Source organism: Myotis yumanensis, unplaced genomic scaffold (genome assembly GCF_028538775.1).
Source record: "Myotis yumanensis isolate MYYU_CA2020_CCGP unplaced genomic scaffold, mMyoYum1.0.hap1 SCAF_10, whole genome shotgun sequence".
NCBI lineage: Eukaryota > Metazoa > Chordata > Mammalia > Chiroptera > Vespertilionidae > Myotis > Myotis yumanensis.
This window is the reverse complement of record NW_027223761.1, coordinates 45,530,805-45,552,928: the sequence shown is the minus strand read 5'-3', so window position 1 is coordinate 45,552,928 and position 22,124 is coordinate 45,530,805. Positions and strand designations below refer to the sequence as shown.

Sequence of the window (22,124 nt, the reverse complement as noted above, 5' to 3'; positions counted from 1 at the left end):
GCGGGGGGGGGGGGAGGTATGGTCAAGAATGCCCTCACCACAAATCTAACAAAGAATAATAAAAACTAGTTTTCAAAATTGTAAACTAAATAAAAATTTAAACTCTCTGAATTCCCTAGTGAGGACGAGTCAAGCTGTTTCTATTTACTTTTCAAGAATCTAAAATATCTATACGAAGAACCATGCTTGTCTTTGAGTTTTCCAGTATTAAAATTCTGAAAAGCTCAAAAATTGTGCTAAGAAGACAAGAGCCTCCAAATTCATAACAGGAAACATGGCATTTTCCCAGATTATTCTCTGGCTTCAATGAAGAAAGAGAATGGGGACCACACTGCAGCAGGGGGATTTATAAATATGAATTACAGGATAAGATGATTTTCCAAACATCTGTCAGAAGTTAATTTGATCCAAGAGAAAAGGGGAGGAAAAAAAGACTCAGAGGGAAGCCAAATATAGTGACTAATACCTGGAACTTATGTGGACTTCAGAGAGTTGATGGCCTCATGGGCATTGCATGCCCACTCTACAATAATAAATACCCAAAGCCTGTACAATTTATATCACTCAAAGCACGTTCCCGTGTACTCTCTCATTTTATTCTCATCATGCACAGAGTGGATATCTCTGGTTAAATGTAAAGGTAGAGACTTGGTACTGTGACGTGCTATATGAACTGGGAAGAAATGTAGAGATGCCGTGTAGCATAGTGGTTGAGAGAAAAGGCCTTTGAATAAGTCAGATCTTACTAGCTATGTAATCTTGGGTCAGTAATTTAATGTTCTCTTCTAGGGTACTTTACCTATAAAACGATGATATAATTCCTTGTAGAGTTGTAACATAGATTAAATAAAAACATGTGAAGTAGCTTGTATAGTATCTGATATAAAGTAGGCACTCAGCAAATGAAAACTAGCAATAGTCGATTCCAAAAGCTCTATACCTACCTGGTATAATACTGTAACTAGGATATCACACCGCTCAGATCATTCAGAAACAAAGTTTTACCCTGGATGAAAACTGAGCTCATAACTACCTAGATGTTTTATAACAAAGCAGTCAGCTATTAGAAACTGCCCCGAGCCCTAACTGGTTTGGCTCAGTGGATAGAGTGTCGGCCTGCGGACTGAAAGGTCCCAGGTTCAATTCCAGTCAAGGGCATGTATCTTGGTTGCGGGCACATCCCCAGTAGGAGGTGTGCAGGAGGCAGCTGATCGATGTTTCTCTCTCATCGATGTTTCTAACTCTGTATCCCTCTCCCTTCCTCTCTGTAAAAAATCAATAAAATATAAAATTTTTTTTAAAAAAAAGGAAACTGCCCCTGAGGATTTGTCTAGTCTTTGCTCCTTGCATTTTGTAATAGGGGAGAGGGTGGCTACAAAGAAAACTGAATAGGATATGTGTAGGAATGAGCTATTTTTATGATTTTCCAACTTTTGCTTGAGACCTATACAGAAACTATACCATAGCTCTTTCTCTGTTGTTAAAACATAGGCTGCTTGTGACACTTAATCCCTACTTCTGAATGTTCTGCTTGCATACTGCGTGGAACGTGCTTTGGAAACAAGTTAGCATCCATTAATTTGATTAGCAAGAGAAAATAGCCATTTTTTAAATTTCGCAGTGCCATAAAGTTAACTAAATGGAAATCTCTTAACTTTTCTAGGTTTCAGCATCTTTATCCTGAAAATGAAAATACTAATAACTAAGTTTCTATAAGTTAAAGAAGATATCTCAAGTAATCACAGTTAATCAAGTTAAAAGATGGAAGAAACCTAAAAAAGAAATCGAATGATGAAAATCATCTATCCATCACTTTTACACAAGTGGCATGTATAATGAAGAAAATGCATATCTAGAAATAGAGAGATGTGTTCTGATCCTGGCTCTGCCACTAAATGGTCCTGATATCTTGGCCATTCATTTATTCTCCAAATACTTATGCTATACCTATTAGATGCCTGCTACTGATACCACTAAAACTGCTAATAGAGGCTCGACCTTCCTCACAGGCTATTTTTAGGATGGGGTGAAATAATTTATAGGCAAATTCTTAAAGTTAAGAGCTATGAAAGTATGTAGTGATTTTATACTATTATATATTACATGTATACGATGTTACTATAGTTTTGTCCAAGTTATATTCTATAGCATAAAACATATTTGCCATGTCAGGTTCAAGAGCTCATGAGACTTCCTGAGCCTCAGTTTCTGCATCCATGAAATAAAGGTGTTGAACTGGATAACTCTGGTATTCCCCCAGCATTTAATAGCTAATTAGATATTCTTACTTTTGAGATGAGGAACCTAAAGCTAAGAGAGGTTAAATGATTTGCTCAAGGAACACAGTCAGTACCAGAACAAAACTGGGATTCAGGTTTCCTACTTTTCAAAAGTATCCCAACTTGGGAAAATTTAAAATAACGGACTTTTCCTCTGTCCAGGCTCTCAGACTATGAAACTTGCTGCTGTCCCTAAATCTTTCATCTCAGCTTGACTATTCACTTGCGATCATCAAGTGATGTGGCTGTATTTGTGAAATTAATCACCAAATTGCCATTTCAATCTCCTAAACTTCATTCCAAAAAGATTTGATCCTTTTAACTTGGATTCTACTCCTTTATTAAAATGAGAAAGCACTGCCATCTACTGGATGCTGAAGACATTGCTGCTATATTTTTTAGTCTGAGGAAAGAATTCTTACCAATCTAATGCTTTTTGTACTTTGTCAATAACCCAATATTTCGTTATTATGACAGTACAAGTTACATAACAATAAAACTCCAAAAGTTTGGGCTGGAGGTAAAGTAGGCTGAGAGAGAGAGAGAGCATCCCCTTAAGATTTTTAATCTCAAAATTATTTTTATGGCCCTGACCGGTTTGGCCCAGTGGATAGAGCGTCAGCCTGCAGACTCAAGGGTCCCAGGTTCGATTCTGGTCAAGGGCATATACTTTGGTTGTGGTCACATCCCCAGTAGGCTGTGTGCAGGAGGCAGATGATCAATGTTTCTCTCTCATCGATGTTTCTAACTCTCTATCCCTCTCCCTTCCTCTCTGTAAAAAAATCAATAAAAATGTATTTTAAAAAAATTTATTTTTATGATAGTCTTAAATACATCAAGCCTTCACCTGTATCCATTAACAATTTTTTATTGAGCACCCACTGCAGGCCAGGCACTGAAAAAGGGACACAATGTTGACAGAATGATAAGCATTATAAATGTAGCCCCTCCCTCTTATCAAAAGGTTTAGTGCCTAGTGAATAGCAATTCCCATTTATTACTGAACTCCATTCATGTGCCAGGCTTATAATATATACATTATCATCTTTAATCCTCAAAAACAGCTTATGATGAGATAGAAATTATCTCCATTTGCAGATGAGGACACAAACACAGACATAGCTCAATTTGTCCAAGATCACTGTCATAGGTGAGCAGCAGTAGTGCCTGAAATTAAACAATTCAATCTGACTCCAAAACCCATATCCTGAATCATTAGGAGTGTGCATTCACCCAGGTAGTTGTCAGCATCCGCCTAAAAGGAAGTCTTTGCCAAAAGGAAATTCAGGCAGATAACCTCACATGTCTGTATTAAAGCCACAACTCCTGAACTTGGATCTGAAAGTCCAGCTTATTGGATAAAAAGCTGGCCCAACAGCCTCTCATTCCACCCTGTCCCCCCAGTTGCCAGCCTAGCAGTTAAATCCATCTAGAAAACATCTCAACTGGCCACCTAACTATTTATCAACCACCATCCACCCCAACTTCAAGTTACAGCAATGTTCCTCTTATAGTCCCCAAACATTTGAAAGAGCACCTATTCCTAAGGTCTTTTCAACTGATTTAAGGTTCTGCTGTGATTCACCTGCATTATCTGTAAGACACAAATAATTGATATCAAAATAATTTTTCAAACTAAACCTATCTGTAAATTAGTGCTCTCTGGAATACATGCAGTTTTATCTCAACTAAAACATGCAGTATAATCTCCTTAACTAAAAGAATGTGAATATGTGTCTAATACTTTTGTAGCCCACAGTACCCATCAGATAATAATATATACTAGTATATATATTGGTCTCTGACCCCAGTTATTGGCACAGAGTTCCTGAAACCCCTGTAATTCCCCTAAGTCAGTGGTCGGCAAACTCATTAGTCAACAGAGCCAAATATCAACAGTACAACGATTGAAATTTCTTTTGAGGGCCAAATTTTTTAAACTTAAACTATAGGTAGGTACATTGTTATTAACTTAATTAGGGTACTCCTAAGCCGGCCTTTGCTAAAAACGCCCTCAATCTGATTGAGGTATGTTCACTGAGGTCGACCCCTTCCAACTCTCCCATCCACACTCGTCTTGTATACTTGTTTCGTCTATCTCCTTTCGTTCATCCTCTCTATATGTCCAAACCATCTCAACATACCTTTCTCAGTCCTCGACACTACATCTTCTTTCACTCCACAACGTTCCCTGTACGTGCACGCCCGCACGTGGTATTTTGTGGAAGAGCCACACTCAAGGGGCCAAAGAGCCGCATGTGGCTCAAGAGCCGCGGTTTGCCGACCACTGCCCTAAGTGATAAGTGCCTAAAAAGCATCTTTTGTTCTAATATTTGGCTCCCAATACAGGGCTCCTGATATCCTTGTAAATTTCCTGGGTGAGAGGAGTATCTTTTGTTCTAATGAGGCAACAATGAGTGGCTCCTGGATGAGGGCGGGTCACCTGAAGGACCAAGCCATGCTTAGAAGCTTGGAGTTTTCAGCCCTGGCCCCCGCTCCATTCTCTTGAGAAGGAAGAAGGGTTGAAAATGGAGTTAATGATCCATCATGCCTACGTGATGAAGCCTCCTTAATGCCCCAAAAGTACCGAGTTCAAGTTGGCCAACACATACACACTGGGATGGCGACGTGCCGAGCTCCACGGGGACAGAAGCTCTGCGTTCAGGGCCTCCCAGACCTCACCCTATGCATCTCTTCCATCTGGCTGCTGCTCTGTTTCCTTTATGAAGCCCTTTAACAAAGTAACAAATGTGTTTCTATGTGAGCCACTCTAGCAAATTAATCGAACCCGAGGAGGGGTCATTGGAATCTTGGATCTATAGCTGGTTGGTCAGAAGCACAGGTGACAACCTGGTATTGTAACTGGCATCTGAAGTGGGGGGAGGCAAGGGCAGTCGTGTGGCACTGAGCCCTTACCCTGTGGTAGAGAGTGTGAGAATTGAGTTCAATTGCAGGACATCCAGCTGGTGTCACAGAGAATAAGTTGTTGGTTTAGGGAAAAAACCTCCACACAATGGGTGACCAGAAGTGCCAAAAGTGAAGTGGGAATACTAAAGGAGATACAGAGGGAAGAGAAACATAGTAGCAAAGAACCGGGTTTTTCTCCACAACAGGAGGGAAAGACTGTTGCTTTTTCCTTTCAGTACCTAGTTTAATAATTGGCATACAGCCTGGCCAGGGTGGCTCAGTGGTTGAGCATCAACCTAAGAATCAAGAGATAATGGTTCGATTCCCAGTCAGGACATGTGCTCGGGTTGCAGGCTCGATCCCCAGTGTGGGGTGTGCAGGAGGCAGCCAATCAATGATTCTCTCTCATCATTGATGTTTCTCTCTCTCTCTCTCTCTCCCTTCCTTTCTGAAATCAATAAAAACATATTTCAAAGGGCAGGAGCAAGACAAAGATCAAAGATGTATTAGGCAGGGTCTCCAGAGAAAGGGTTTCCATGTAAGGGAAAGATAGTAGGTACTTAATAAATATAGATTCTCTTCCCTCTCCTTTCTCTAATTGTCTTTAGAAATAGAGATAGCATTGGCTATAATATAACTTGACTCATAGTTTCTTAGATGTATTGAAAGTTCTAAACAATATCTGAAACATTTAATAAAATTGTTATTGCATTTAATCAAAATTCACTGTTCTTTCTTAATCCCCAAAGAACTATACAGAATAAGAAAAAGCAGTTCCATTTCCTTAGAGGAAAATGAAGATAATCTAGATTTAGAAAAGATGAATTGGGGTGGTTATAAAATAAGGTTTCATTTTAAAGGGATTCCTCCTAAGCCACAGTAAACAACAAATTTACAATACTTAAAACATGATTCTGTTTACACAGCGTTTTTCCTTATAAGCCAAGGCATACCCACACTAAACAAAACTAGCACTCGGAAAAGCTCTTACCTTATGTTCATATGGAGCACCATAGTAGCCATCATTCAGCCCAAATATTATTTCATTTTGGTTGCGGGCATGAATCTAAGAGAGGAGGAAAACATACTATTAGTTCCTCTCATTTCAATCAAGTTTTAATATGACTGGAGAAGGACAGTTACAACAGGATACTTCAGTGCTGGAAAACAGGCTGGCTCTATCTAACAAGCCGGTAGAAAACACATCCCTATCATTGGACCAGGTAATCAACCAAGGCCTCCCGCTTTAGTCAAAAGCCTCACAGACCATCACATGAGATCACGGGCACCATCATTCACATGTATTTTCCACAAACACTTCTTGGGGTTGTTATGGAGAAACTATTCTTAAAGTACAGGGATTCAGAAGCCGATAGCATGTATTCTCTTATCTCAAAGAAAACACAATCCAGTTAGTCTATAAGAGCACCTTAAAACATGAAGCCCTAGGAAAAAATAAAAGATGAATATTTTCAAAGAGTGTTTAAAAATAATACCTAATCCCTAAAGTCTTTAAATGTCTGCTTAATTATTGTTTGCATACCATTCTCTTTCAAATGCAACTGATTTGAGTTTTAGTTAATGCCACCACAAATTAACCTTCACCTGAAAGGTAGGAAGGTTAAAACTTTAGAATTTAAGAATTAAGATAAAAACTGTTCATAATAGCATAAAGTATCCAAAATTGTGAAACATGAAAATAGATTTAATTACTTGACAAAAGCAGAAATCAGTGGAACTGAAAATAATAACAATAAAGATATTCAATGAGACAAAATACAGTTTTTTGGAAAAAATAATGAAATTAGTAAATCTGTAGTCAGAAAGATCCTAAGAGAAGACAGAAATTACCAACAGCAAGAATAAAAGAAGAAAGAATCACTATAGCCGAAACCGGTTTTGCTCAGTGGATAGAGCGTCGGCCTGCGGACTGAAAGGTCCCAGGTTCGATTCCGGTCAAGGGCATGTACCTGGGTTGCGGGCACATCCCCAGTGGGGAGTGTGCAGGAGGCAGCTGATTGATGTTTCTCTCTCATCGATGTTTCTAACTCTCTATCTCTCTCCCTTCCTCTCTGTAAAAAAATCAATAAAATATATTAAAAAAAAAAAAAGAAAAGAAAGAAAAAGAATCACTATAGAGAAACCAAGATGGCGGTATAGGTTAACGCCGGAGTTTGCTGCAAAGACGGAACGGACATCATCCAGAACCACAGGAAAGCTAGCTGAGTGGAAGTTCTACAACTAGGAGGAACTGAGAATCAGAGGAGGCGCAGTGCTGAAGTAAAATACTAAGGTGCGGAGTGCGCGTGGCACGGGCTGGTGGCTGAGGGCGCGGTTGTCTGTTTCAATCCGGAGGGAGCCTCAGACTCTGAGCTCCAGATCCGGGCGAGTCTCTAGGGTCCCAGACTCAAACGGGAGAAGCGGGATTGTCTGGCTTCAGTCCCTCCGAGGTTTGCAGCGGTTGCTGGGACAGAGAGGCAGAGCCCCTGGGGACAGACTGAGAGCAGCCATAACTGCTCCCTCCTCCGCCCTGTTGATCCCGTGGGACCCGCCCCGCCCAAGCCCTGCACAGAGCCATTGGCCGGATAGCCTCAGGCAAAGGCTAGATTAGCACCTCCCTAGAGGACAGAAGTTCTCCCACTGCAGACACAGCTGATTCTCACAGCCAGTTGGCCTGGAGGTCAAGTAGTAATTACCTACAACAATCAAGGCTTAACTACAACAAGACTGCACACAAAGACCACAAGGGGGTGCACCAAGAGTGTCTACCTCAGGTAATTGGGACACTTAACACGGAAAGCCACTCTATCGACACAGCAAAGTATAAAAAAATGCCGAGACAAAGAAACAGGCCACAAAGGACAGAACCGGAGGAAAGCAGGCTACTAGATATAGAATTCAAAACCACACTTTTGAGGTCTCTCAAGAGGCTTCTAGAGTCTGTCGATAAACTTGATGAGATGTACAGGAAATCTAATGAGACCCTCGATGGTGTGATAAAGGACCAACTAGAAAGTAAGCATACACTGACTGAAATAAAAAATATTATACAGACTCCCAACAGCAGACCAGAGGAGCGCAAGAATCAAGTCAAAGATTTGAAATGCGAAGAAGCAAAAAACACCCAACCGGAAAAGCAAAATGAAAAAAGAATCCGAAAATACGAAGATAGTGTAAGGAGCCTCTGGGACAGCTACAAGCGTACCCACATCAGAATTATAGGGATGCCAGAAGATGAGAGACAGCAAGATGTTGAAAACCTATTTGAAAAAATAATGACAGAAAACTTCCCCTACTTGGTGAAAGAAATAGACTTAAAGTCCAGGAAGCGCAGAGAACCCCAAACAAAAGGAATCCAAAGAGGACCACACCAAGACACATCATAATTAAAATGCCAAGAGCAAAAGACAAAGAGAGAATCTTAAAAGCAGCAAGAGAAAGAAACTCAGTTACCTACAAGGGAATACCCATACGACTGTCAGCTGATTTATCAACAGAAACTTTGCAGGCCAGAAGGGAGTGGCAAGAAATATTCAAAGTGATGAATACCAAGAACCTACAACCAAGATTACTTTATCCAGCAAAGCTATCATTCAGAATTGAAGGTCAGATAAAGAGCTTCACAGGTAAGGAAAAGCTAAAGGAGTTCATCACCACTAAACCAGTATTATATGAAATGCTGAAGGGTATTCTTTAAGAAGAGGAAGAAGAAGAAAAAGGTAAAGATACAAATTATGAACAACAAATATGCATCTATCAACAAGTGAATCTAAGAATCAAGTGAATAAATAATCTGATGAACAGAATGAACTGGTGATTATAATAGAATCAAGGACATAGAAAGGGAATGGGCTGACTATGCTTGGGGGGAAAAGGGGTGTGGGAGATGCGGGAAGAGACTGGACAAAAATCATGCACCTATGGATGAGGACAGTGGGTGGGGAGTGAGGGCGGAGGGTGGGGTGGGAACTAGGAGGAGGGGGGTTATTGGGGGAAAAAAGAGGAACAACTGTAATAATCTGAACAATAAAGATTTAATTATTAAAAAAAAAAAAGAATCACTATAGCCTACGCACATACAACACAAGAATCAACCAATGAAAATATAAATAAGTGTAACAACAAATTAATCCCAATATTTTTCTATCTCTCCCTCTCTCTTCTTTCTAAAATCAATCAATAAATAAATTTTTAAAAAGTAATCTCACCACCCAGATGACTTCACTAAAGAATTCTGTCAAACATTTGTGAAATAAATAACAATTCTACACAAATTCCAACTCTGTGACCTATAGCCCTTCTAATGTTAAGAAGCATCATCCTCACCCTAGCCAGTATGGCTCAACGGATAGAGCGTTGGCTCGCGAACCTAAGAGTCCCGGGTTGGATTCCAGTCAAGGGCATGTACCCGGCCCAGGCCCTGGTCAGGCTTGTGCAGGAAGCAACTAATTGATGTGTTCCTCTCACATCAATGTTTCTCTCTGTCTCTCCCTCTTCCTACCACTCTCTAAAAATCAATGGGAAAATAGCCTCGGGTGAGGAATAACAAAACAAAAAAAAGGGGGGAAACACTGTCCTCCACAAAATGAAGATACTTTCAGAAGAAAAATAAACAAGTGCTTAGCATCAGTCTTAACCACAGCGAGCCAACTAGGCAGCTGTGGGGAGACAGGCAGGGCGTGTGCTCCAGTGCAGGGCCTTGCAGGCCAGCGTAAATGCAACAATTATCATAGGAAGCTTTCTGGTCCTGAAAGAGAGCAGAGAGGCCCAACCTAAAGTCATTATCTTACCATTTCTGATTAAGACCAGCCCTAAAACAGAGGGGTAAAATACAAAAGTAAAGAAGATTAAGGATTTGCAGCCGGTTAGAATGTGCAGCAGGCAAGGAAATATTTAAAAAAATGCATTGTCACATGCATTGTTCTGATCACTACAGAAGGACACAAAATAAAGCATCGTAAGTCAAACAAAGACAGACATTTCTCTAACCTGAATATGTAGAATTAAATTGTTTCTTTAAAAGAAACACACACCACAGAGTATATGGTAAATAAAATATTAAGAAACATCAGGATGCCCAGCCGGTGTGGCTCAGTGGTTGAGCCTCCACTTATAAACCAGGAGGTCACTGCTCAGTTCCCGTCGGTGGGGCATGGGCCTGGGTTGCAGGCTCAGTGCCCAGTGGGGGGGCGTGCAGGAAGCAACCAATGAGTGATTCTCTCTCATCATTGATGATTCTATTTTTCTCTCCCTCTCCCTTCCTCTCTGAAATCAATAAAAAATATTTTTTTAAAAAAAGAAACATCAGGGATATTCGTAGATACGACTAACGTTTTAGGGTTACAGTAGTCCCATAGGTATCACAAAATAGAAATGGCATTCACCCCAAGGCGAAGTGGGTGACTACCATGACGACAGGCACGTAAGTGTGCTACGGCACAGAGAATGAGTTTTAAGTCGGCCAGGTCTGGGTTTAAACCTTAGCTCCAGGGAGCTGTGTGACCTCGAGCAGTTTCTTAAACTCCCTGAGGACCAATTCTCCCATCTGGGAAATGGGGGCAATAATATCGACCTTCACAATTAAAGGTTGAAGGCAAGATTCAAATTTCTCTAATTAAGTAAACAATCTTTAAATGTGGAATCAGAAGAATTAACAGGAAGCTAAAGAGGTGAATGCAGAGAAGAGAACCACTTGGAACTGCAGCCTCCGTTACCTGCTGCCCCAAGTACTTCAGCCCGTCCAGGCAGACTTTCCACTCGATCAGCAGCTGGTAGGCGGCCTCCTTCCCTCCCCATATCTTCACCACGAAACAGGACACAGAGGTATCAAGGCGGTCGGGCATTAATCCAAAATCGAGACTCCGCCAGGTTGGATTCTGTTGATGGAAATGAAAACATGCCTGAGAAAAACTCTAACTTGTTTCCAGTTATTTCAATTAGGTTGGGATCATTTTGTTTGTAAAAAACCAAAGACCTCATAAATATATTAAATGGCCAACTTAAGTGAACCAAGAAGACATTCCAATTAGCAGGACAGGGGTGATAATGGTATTTTTAAATTTCTCTTCTTATTTATTATAGTCATTAAAAGGAGCATATAGTCTTAATCTCATTAGTACAGCTTCCTATGGTAATTCATTTATGTATTTATTAAACAATTAAGACACAATTAAGAAAAGAAATATAAACAATGCCTCAAAGTACCACAAATCTGTTGGCTTCAAACCTCTATTTAAGTAATTGTATTGTTCCATTAAAAGTTCAACAACAGAATGATGCAAAGGCTACACAGTAGCACAGGAGGGAATAATAAACTCTGAAGTGTGAGAGTGAACCAGGGATCTTTTCTGCCAAAGAAAGGAGCTCACCACCACCGTAGGCTCCGCCATTTCGATATGACCTTCAGATTCTCAGGGGGCAGCCACCTTAGGCTCCGCCTCACCCGTCCCCTTCGTCTGAATTAGCCAATCGTGCAATAATGTGAATCTGAGCCCTGACAAATCAAGTCAGAGTCAGAGTCAGAGTGAGGGGCAGGGCAGACCCGCATCAGGAAATAAAGCCCCAAAGGAAAATCATGGCAACTGCACTCCTCTGCGCAGGAGTAAATCTCCTGCCTATTCACTTTCGAGCGTTTGTCTCATTCCCACACCGCTGACGAGCATTTCTAACAGGTGGAACAGGGGAAAGACATCACAGAGGCTATGAAACTTGGCTACTAAAGGACAAGTAGGATTTTACCTGGTTACAGTAAGGATGTCCAGGCAAAGGACACAAGATAAACAAGGCTCGGGGTGTGAAATAGGGAGTGGGGTCAGGGAACTAAGGCAACTGCTGGTGCACACAACACAAGAGAGACGGACACAAAGCTGGAGAGATAAACAGGGGACTAAACTCAAAGTTATTTTATGCCTTGTCACGGAATCAGTCCTTTACTGGATATAAGATGTGGGGCCACTGAAAGGTTTTAAGGTTAATGAACATGCAACAACACGGATGAATCTCACAAATGTGACATGTATAAGCAAAAGAAAATATGCCATATTTTCAAAAACTAGCAGAACTAATCTGTGGTGCCAGAAGTCAGGATAATGGTTCTCTTTGGGAAGTAGTAGTAACTAGAGGGACAACACAAGAGATGCTGATAATGTTCTATTTATTGTTCTGATTCCATTGATCTCATTGAAAAATCATCAGGCTCTTATTACTTGTGCCCTTTAATGTGCTGTGTCTCAACAAAACGCAATAAAACTAATTTTTAAACGACCAAATAATGGGGGAAATACTACATCTTACAAATCAAATTATGGTATCTCTTCATGATGTAATTTTAGGCCCTGAGGCTAAAGAGCGGGAGTTGGAGGACCTTCCTGGCCTTCACATTGCACCACATGAAGAGGCAGCCATTCCCTCGCCTCTGTAAGATCCCTCATAACAAAAGTGACATGCTCTAGAATACCTTCTGTAATAATAAAAGCATAATATGCTGCGAGGGAAGCCTGGGTCCCGGGTGCCAAAGGAAAGCCGGTGCCGGCAGCCAGGGGAAGGAAGGCCTACTCTTAGACGAATTTCATGCACTGGGCCTCTAGTACTATAATATAATTCCAAAATCTCAATGTCACTGAGATTTTGTTAACTTTCCCAAAAGTTAACAAATGGTTTGGAGGGTATGGCGAGGTGAAGCTAGAGACATTAAAGTTGAACTACACATTCACCAGTAATTATTTTATGCCAAATATATCTGAGAAGAAATCATCACTCAGACGTAACTTGCAGACACATCTCCACAATCTAACCTGTCCAAGGATTGTTCTTGTTACTCAATGCAACAGACACTGATAGGCCTTCTCTAAATAAAGCATGTGCTGGGACATTAGAAAATAGAAAAAGGGGGTCCTTGTCTATCAGATGCTCCTAATTTTGTGAGGCCTGTAACTGTATCCCTTCTAAAATCTTACTCTTACGCGATCCAGCCTTTCGCTACCTCCTCCTATTTCCCCAGGTCATTTCCCCTACTGCCCTGTCCTCAGTCCCCTTGCCTCTGTGTCATATTTGCCGCAAAATCTCAAGCCACACACACTCACCCACTTCAGCCACACTAACTCCTAAGGCATTTCTGGAAAACCTCAAGTATACTCCTGCTTTTGTACTTTCCTGTTTCTTGGCCTGGAACCTATGTCTCTGTGCATTTTTCCCCCACGTAGATACATAACTTGTTCTCTCACTTTGTTAAGGTGTCTGCTGAACAGTATCTTTTTTATTATTACCATAGAAAAACAAGTAACTCCACCCCTGCCAGGTACTCCCTTTTGCTGCTTTATTTTACTCAATATTTGTATTTATTACCATTTAACATATTCCTATTTATCAATTCTAACATGTACTTTTCTTCACATTGTAAGATGAATTCTGATTTTAGAAATGCTAAAATCAATATGGTCCTATAATATTTGACCAGCAGGTGGCAGTCATCAGATAGCTCTACGTGCACAACCTTAAAAATAGCTGTAGATAATATCAATTCTTTCAAGTTAGGCACAGCCTTGGCACTAGTTGTGCTAAGTTTAAGTGCCATTTAAAATACATCTATTGATTTAGACTTTAAAAAATCCTGTATATAATATCTATCAAAAGTTTAAATTCAAAAGATTAAGGAATTAAGTGGGTCACAAGAATATGGAATAAAGAGAATTCTCTCAGACTGTTGGTGAGAATGTAAATAAAACAATAATTTTGGAAAACTGGAAATATACACTAAAGCTGATCCCTTGCATATTCCCAGCAAGTCCATTCCTAGATATATAACCAACAAAAATGAATACATACTTTCAACCAAAAGATACACACAAGAAAGTTCATAGCAGCATTACTCATCTTAATTCAAAACTAAAAACTAACCAAATGCCCATCAACAGAAGAATGGACACATTCTGGTATAGTCACAGAATAGAATACTATAGAGCAAACAAACTACAAATATAACCCCACAGTATGAATGACTCGTGATATAAACTTAAGACATGGAAGTCACACACAAAAAAGTACATACTGTATTATTTAATTTCCATAAAACTCAAAAACAGGTAAAATTAATTTACGGCATTAAATTTCAAGAGCTAAAGAGCAAGGAACCAAGATGGCAGCAAGGAAATGCCTGTACTTGCTGCCTCCCACAACCACATAAAAATTACAACTAAAATACAGAACAATCATCCAGAACCATGGGAAAGCTGGCTGAGTAGAAGTACTACAACTAGAGAGCTGCTCCTCTTAATAGGCCAGCACCGCAAACTGAATTTACAAGCTCCCACTTCCTCTGAGCTCCATTGCTGGGCAAGGCTTTGGGGGACCCAGACACATACGGGGAGAAACTGGACTATCTGGTATCGGGGCAAGAACTCGGGGTTGCTTTCTTCCAGACGGAGGTGCTTGCAGCGGTCAATGTTCCCATGCTGGGACCTCCTCGGTGCAGGACTGACTGGTAGCCATTCCTGTTTGCTCCGCCCTGGTGATTCCAAGACCCCATCCCACCTAATTTACAACACCACCCAAGCTGTGCACAGTGGCTATGGCATATGAATGGCCTGTCCTTTCTCAGCCTAAAAACTGTCAAACAAGCTACAGCTGGGTCAGAGAGCCCCAAAGCTATCAATAAAAGGCCCAAGGCCAGCACCAGCACCAGCCTGCCTTGCTTCACAGCTGGGCCTTGCATCAACACTTCCAAACCCAATACAAACAAGAGGAATCTGCAGATGTCTCTGTAGCTACTGCTGGATGGCCCCAGGCATTGGCTGACTTTGCACCTCCCTGGAGACCCAACAGCCGTGTACCCAGCAGTCAGTGTGAGATCATACCAGATTACAACTCTTCACATCCATAAGTGACACACTCAAGGGGCAGACTCAGTGAGCACCAAACCCCCACTGAAGCAAGTCCTGCTCCATAAGTGTGTCTCCTGCACAGCAGCTCTCCCACTGTAGTCGCAGCTGGTCCCTACAGCCAATTGGCCTGGAGGTCAATTCCTCCCAGTGACACCAACAGCAATCAAGGCTCATCTACAACAACACTGTGCACACAGTCCACAAAGGGGTGCACCAAGAGTGTCCACCTCAGGTGATAGGGGAGGCTGAGCCACTGGGCCCTATAGGACACCACTCAATCAACTCAAGGAGACTTATCAGCTACCCAATACATAGAAATAAACACAGGAATGCAGCCAAAATGTGGAGACAAAGAAACATGTCACAAACGAAAGAAATGGAAGAAAGCAGACTACTGGATATAGAGTTCAAAACCACAGTTATACGGTTACTCAAGAATCTTCTAGAAACCTCTGAGGAATTTAGTGAGACCTTCAAGGATCTTAGTGAGAATGCCAAAATAATGGAAAAGGACCAGTCAGAAATTAAGCACACACTTACTGAAATAAAGAATAATATACAGGGATTCAACAGTAGACTAGAGGATCCCGAGAATCAAGTCAATGATTTGAAATATGAGGAAGCAAAAAACACCCAACTGGAAAAGCAAAAAGAAAAAAGAATCCAAAAATATGAAGATATTGTAAGGAGCCCCTGGGACAACTTCAAGCGTACAAATATCCACATTATGGGAGTGCCAGAAGAAGAGAGAGAACAAGATATTGAAAACCTATTTGAAGAAATAATGACAGAAAACTTCCCCTACCTGGTGAAAGAAATAGACTTACAAGTCCAGGAAGCACAAAGAACCCCAAACAAGAGGAATCCAAAAACAACCACACCAAGACAAAACATAATTAAAATGCCAAGAGCAAAAGACAAAGAATCTTAAAAGCAGCAAGAGAAAAACAGTTACCTGCAAGGGAGTGTCCATACAACTGTCAGCTGATTTCTCAACAGAAACTATGCAGGCCAGAAGGGAGTGGCAAGAAATATTCAAAGTGATGAATAGCAAGAACCTACCAACAAGATTGCTCTACCCAGCAAAGCTATCATTTAGAATTGAATGTCAGATAAAGAACTTCACAGACAAGAAAAAGCTAAAGGAGTTCATCACCACCAAACCAGTATTATATGAAATGCTGAAGGGTATCCTTTAAGAAGAGGAAGATGATAAAGGTAAAGATAAAAATTATGAACAACAAAGTGACAACAAATACATATCTATCAACAAGTGAATCTAAAAATCAAATGAATAAAAAATCTGATGAACAGAATAAACTGGTGCATGGAATAGAATCAAGGGCATGGAAATGGAACAAACTGACAATTCTTGGGGGGGGTTGCAGGGGGGTGTGGGAAGAGATTAGACAAAGATCTTACGTGCATGAATGCATTACCTATGGACACAGACAATAGGGTGGCAAGGGTGTGGTGTGGGAACAGGATGGGGGGGAAATATGGGGGGGGGGGGAGAAGGACATCTGTAATACTAGGTACACCAGTTAATGCGGATTTTTTTCAATAGATGGAGTTACACATATGTTGATATATATGTGATTTGATATGTATGCTATTTTGTTGTATTGACAGCAAGCTTCAAAACTTCATATGTCAAATTTGCTGAAGATGTTAACATCATAGATATTTTTATACTTAAAAATGTCGAATTTGGTGCCCCCAAAAAAGAGCATTTGTGGGAAGTTTTAATTCATTACTTTATTCTGAAGAAACTGTTATCGTATACTTCGGGAAGCTTATGGTGAACATGCTCCATCTCAAGATACTTATGAACACTGGTTGAAATGCTTTAAAAGTGATGATTTCGATGTGAAAGACAAATAACGTCCAGGTCAACCGAAAAAGTTTGAAGACCAACAATTACAAGCATTATTGGATAAAGATGCGTGTCAAACTCAAAAACAACCTGCAGAAAGATTAAACGTTGCTCAGCAAACAGTTTCCGATCATTTACAAACAATGGGAAAGATTTTAAAGGACAGAAAATGGGTGCCACATCAACTGAATGAAATACAAATGGAAAACCGAAAAGTCATCAGTAAAATGTTGCTTCAACGGCACGAAAGAAAGTCTTTTTTGCATCGAATTGTGACTGGCGATGAAAAGTGGATTTCTTTTGAGAATCCCAAACGCACAAAATCATGGGTTGATCCAGGTCAACCATCAGCATCTACTGCAAGGCCAAATCGCTTTGAAAAGAAGACAATACTCTGCGTTTGGTGTGATCAGGAAGGTGTGGTGTATGAGGAGCTTCTAAAAACAGGTGAAACCATTAATACTGATCACTACTGACAACAAATAATCAATTTGAGCCACGCTTTGATCAAGAAATGACCAGAATGTTCCAGAAGACATGGCAAAGTAATTTTGCTTCATGATAACACACCATCACACACTTCAAAACCAGTAAAAGACACATTAAAAGATCTTGCCTGGGAAGTATTAACCCACCCGCCGTATTCACCAGACCTTGCTTCTTCAGATTACCACTTGTTCCAAGCGATGGCACACGCACTTTCTGAGCAGCACTTCAAAACATATGAAGGAGTGGAAAATTGGGTCTCTGAATGGTCTGCCTCAAAACAAGAAAAGTTCTATTGGGATGGTATCCACAAAGTACCTGAAAGGTGGGGGAAATGTGGAGCTAGCAATGGACATTACTTTGAATAAAGCACTTTTGATGTTTCTCTTGAAATTATCGTGTTTTCTTTGATTACAAAATCCGCCATTATTAACCGGTACACCTAGTAATCTCAACAATAAAAATTTTTTAAAAATTAAAAAAAAAGAGCTAAAGAGCACAGAAATAGAGCAATAAGGCATGAATTTGGTATTAGAGAAGCAAATATTTGTCAGTGGAGAAATAACCTCCTCCATCTTCTTCATAAGACTTAAGGAAATTGCCACAAATTGAGGAAGCTGATTTATATTTTATCACTGAAATACATACAAAATATTTCCTATCACAGGTCAAGCAATACACCTGAAGGAAGGAAAAACTGCTAAATAAATACTCCCTTGGAATGGGTGAAAGAAATTTCAAAGTAACAAGAGGCTAGTAAGATTGATCACAATCCCCACAGGACTATTGCCAAGGCTCTGTGTTTCAGTTTAAACATAAGTGTTCACTTTTTCTTGGTGAACATAAAATAATGATGAGTCTTACAACTGACAACTTGGATTAGGCTATATATATACTATACTATAAATTGCTTGTTCCTTGCTTGTTTGCCAAGTACAAGCCAAGCACAATACAATGCCTATGGAGGATACGACAATGAACCACACAGTCCCTGTCTTCATGAGGTTTATCCTGTACATTAGAGGACCTAACGCAACCATATGAACAGCTATTATACTGATTTAGAATGGTACTAGTAGTATAAGTGCAAAGTATATATATTTTTAAGCGCACACACACAAAGAGATTTCTTCTTACTAATGTTACAGATTCTAAGAAAGCTTTACAGAAACATCTAGAAATGTGCTGTCCAACACTATATACATTAGTCACGTGTAGTTAAATTAAAATTAAACAGAACTAGCCCTAGCTGGTTTGGCTCGGTGGATAGAGCGTTGGTCTGTGAACTGAAGGGTCCCAGGTTTGATTCCAATCAAGGGCACATGCCCAGGTTGCAGGCTCGATCCCCAGTCGGAGGCATGTAGGAGGCAGCTGATCAATGATTCCCTCTCATCACTGATGTTTCTATCTCTCTCTCCCTTTCCCTTCCTCTCTGAAATCAATAAAAATATTTTTTTTAATTAAATAAAACTAAAAATTTGGTTCCTCAGACTTAACCACATTTCAGGTGCTCAACAGCCACATGTGGCTGGGCACCTGTACTGGACAGTGCACAGACACTGCCAACATCGCAGAAAGTTCATTGGACAGCACTAATTTGGAGCGTTCAGGAGTTAGGACAAGGCACAGAATAGGCACACAAGGACAGTTTAGCCTGGCCAGTGTGGCTCAGTGATTGAGCATAAAGACCTATGAACCAGGAGGTCAGGGTTCGATTCCCAGGCTGCAGGCTTGATCTCCTGTGTGGGTTGTGCAAGAGGCAGCTGATCAATCATTTTCTCTCATCATGGATATTTCCATCTCTCTCTTCCTCTCCCTTCCTCTCTGAAGTCAATAAAAATATTTTTTTTTAAAAAGGAAAGTTTATCTAATCTTTAAGGAAAAACACTGTTTCTAATTGTGTATCCATTTTTCCATGTTGCCTCCGACATTAGAGTGGCAAAACCAGGCCACTCTGGTCTAAAAACAAGCTCAGAATGCATAGCTAGGAAAAAGTCAAAGCCTTAAAAGTTACATGAGTGAAAAAGATTATTCACAAGCTCACCAGCCTCCAACTTAGTTCACCAGAGTGAAGATTTACCAAAAGCTTAGCTAGAAATAAAGTATTAGTTTGCCTAATCCTTTAGTGGCTAATTAGAAGTCAGTCAATAAATGTATTTATGGAAGAATCCATTCATTAAAAAACATTTGCTGAGCACCTTCTATGTACCAAGCACAATGGTAAAGAGGAGGAATAGAAGCATTTAAATCATTAACTCTATTCAGCAAATATCACGATAGTTTAAGAATTATAGCCCTAACTGGTTTGGCTCAGTGGCTAGAGCATCAGCCTGCGGACTCAGGGGTCCCAGGTTCGATTCCGGTCGGGGGCATGTACCTTGGTTGCAGGCACATCCCCAGTGGGGAGTGTGCAGGAGGCAGCTGATCGATGTTTCTCTCTCACCGATGTTTCTAACTCTCTGTCCCTCTCCCTTCCTCTCTGTAAAAAATCAATAAAATATATTTTTTAAAAAAAAGAATTATAAACTCCTAAGCAGGAACCCTAGCCTGTGTGGCTCAATAGGTTGGGGCGTTGTTCCATACACCAAAAGATGGCAGGTTTGGAGTGTGTGAGGGAGGGCCTTTTGATGTTTCTCTCTCTCTCAGCAGGTGACAATAAAAAACAAATTCCTGAACAGGGGAAAAAAATCAACCAATTCTGCTCATCTGTGGTTCTTGAGAGACAGCAGGAAGGGAGGTAACGAAGTGCCATCCCCATCATATGCCCTGAAGGCTGTTGATTCCTGTGGCACTCAGTGCCCTTTAATCTGCATCAGGCACAATGCCTTAGCAACAAGCTAAGATGAATCCTTTCAAAAAGAAGAGAAATGAACTGAGGTTTATCAAATCTATATCAAGGTTATAAAAGAAACAAACAATCCTTGCCAAAAATATAATCTCAAAGAATATCCTTAAAAGGAAATATCAATGAATCAACATTTAACAAATAACTACCCAACAGAAGGAATACAGTGGGAGCTAGGGCGACATGAAGATATTCGGGCAGTCTCCAACCTCCAGGAGCTTTCATCCACTTCAGGAGAGGAAATGCTTTTGAACAAGTACAATGCAAGCAAGTGCTGGTAAGTGGTATACTCAGGAAACAATTACAGGAGAAACTATAAGTGAAAAGGACCTTGGAAGTCTTTTTGTCCAACCCTCTCCCTTGTCTGGAGTCTATTTTTACAAAACACGATTCAGCCTAAGTACACCAGGGATGAAGATGTCACATTTCGTAGAGACAGCTCAGCTCAGAAGCAACTGAAGACAGGAGTCAAAAGGAGCTGAAGATAGTGATGATGTTTAGAAATATGGATCTGAATATCAAGAAAATACAGTACTAATAATGCAGAATTATACCCTAAGGTACCACTATAGCATAAAGTCCATTATGATACAAATCCAGAAAAAATGCAAGGGGATATTGTAAAACCATCTCCAACTATAGTTTTGACTCCAGAAAAGGGAGCAGATAAATCAAAGTGGCATTCTACTCCATAAACCCTTTCCCCAGCTCCCACTCATCTGTGGGGGTTTTTTTATTTCTATTTCCACCTCAGCCAAAAAAAAAGGAAAAACTAATATTGACTCAGTAGCTACTATGTCAAGCATGATGCTAGCCATTTATCATGACTCCTGTAATGCTTGAAGAGCTTTACTGATGACTGGAGCTCCTCAGAGATGGGCTTAAGGAATCTGTTTGGCTAAGGATCCAAATCTAGTATGATATTTGAGACATTTGGAAGACAGCTTGATGAAGAGGAAATAGCAGTAGAAACTTTAAGAGAGAAGGTCTGGGAACTGAAGTTCTGGTCTTGCAGTTGTAGAACTACAAAAGTTGCTGGGCCTCTCTGTGTGGCAATTTCTTAAGACCTACTCCATCTACTCTTCATGATTTTCTAAGGATCGAAATGGAATAACATATTTTTTTTTTCTAATATATTTTTATTGATTTCAGAGAGGAAGGGAGAGGGAGAAGAGAAACATCAATGATGAAAAAGAGAATCACTGATTGGTTGGCTCTTCGGTGCCCCCTACTGGGGATCGAGCCCACAACCTGGGCATGTGCCCTTGACCAGAATCAAACCCGGGACCCTTCTGTCCGCAGGCAGACGCTCTATCCACTGAGCCAAACCGGCTAGGACTGGAATAGCATATCTCAAAGGAGTCTGAAAATATAATACCTCACTGATTTATCCATTTAACAAATACTCACTGAGCTATTCTACACTGTAGGGTTTCAGAGATGCACAAGATTGGGAAGGTCCTTGCTCTCAAGAGACTTACACTGTGGTAGATGGGAGATGGATAATAAATAAACACAAACAAGTAACTAGGAGTTCCCAATAGTGAGAATGCTCTAAAGAAAATAAAACAGATGACGTGAAAAACAGTGAATAGAGAAAAGAGAACTACTGTATTTTTTTTTTTTAAAGAGCAGCATTTTTTTCTAATCCTCACCTGAGGATATGTTTGTACTGATTTTTATAGAGAGAAAGAAACATCAATGTGACAGAGAAACATCGATCAGTTGCCTCCTATATGCACTCCAACCGGAGATCAAACTCACAACCTACGTATGTGCCCCAACCAGGAATTCAACTCAAGACCTTTCGGTGTACAGGACAACACTCCAACCAGCTGAGCCATACAGGTCAG

General features: G+C 40.5%; 1 protein-coding gene across 1 annotated transcript in view; it reads right to left on the bottom strand.

The window, feature by feature from the left end:
• UVRAG (UV radiation resistance associated) overlaps positions 1-22,124 on the bottom strand; it is a 284,911-nt gene that overhangs the window by 223,492 nt on the left and 39,295 nt on the right. The window contains exons 4-5 of the mRNA XM_070425651.1: positions 10,901-11,062; positions 6,178-6,252 (exon numbers count right to left, since the gene is read on the bottom strand). Coding sequence (XP_070281752.1) covers positions 6,178-6,252; positions 10,901-11,062 — 237 coding nt within the window. The remainder of the gene's footprint in view (positions 1-6,177; positions 6,253-10,900; positions 11,063-22,124) is intronic.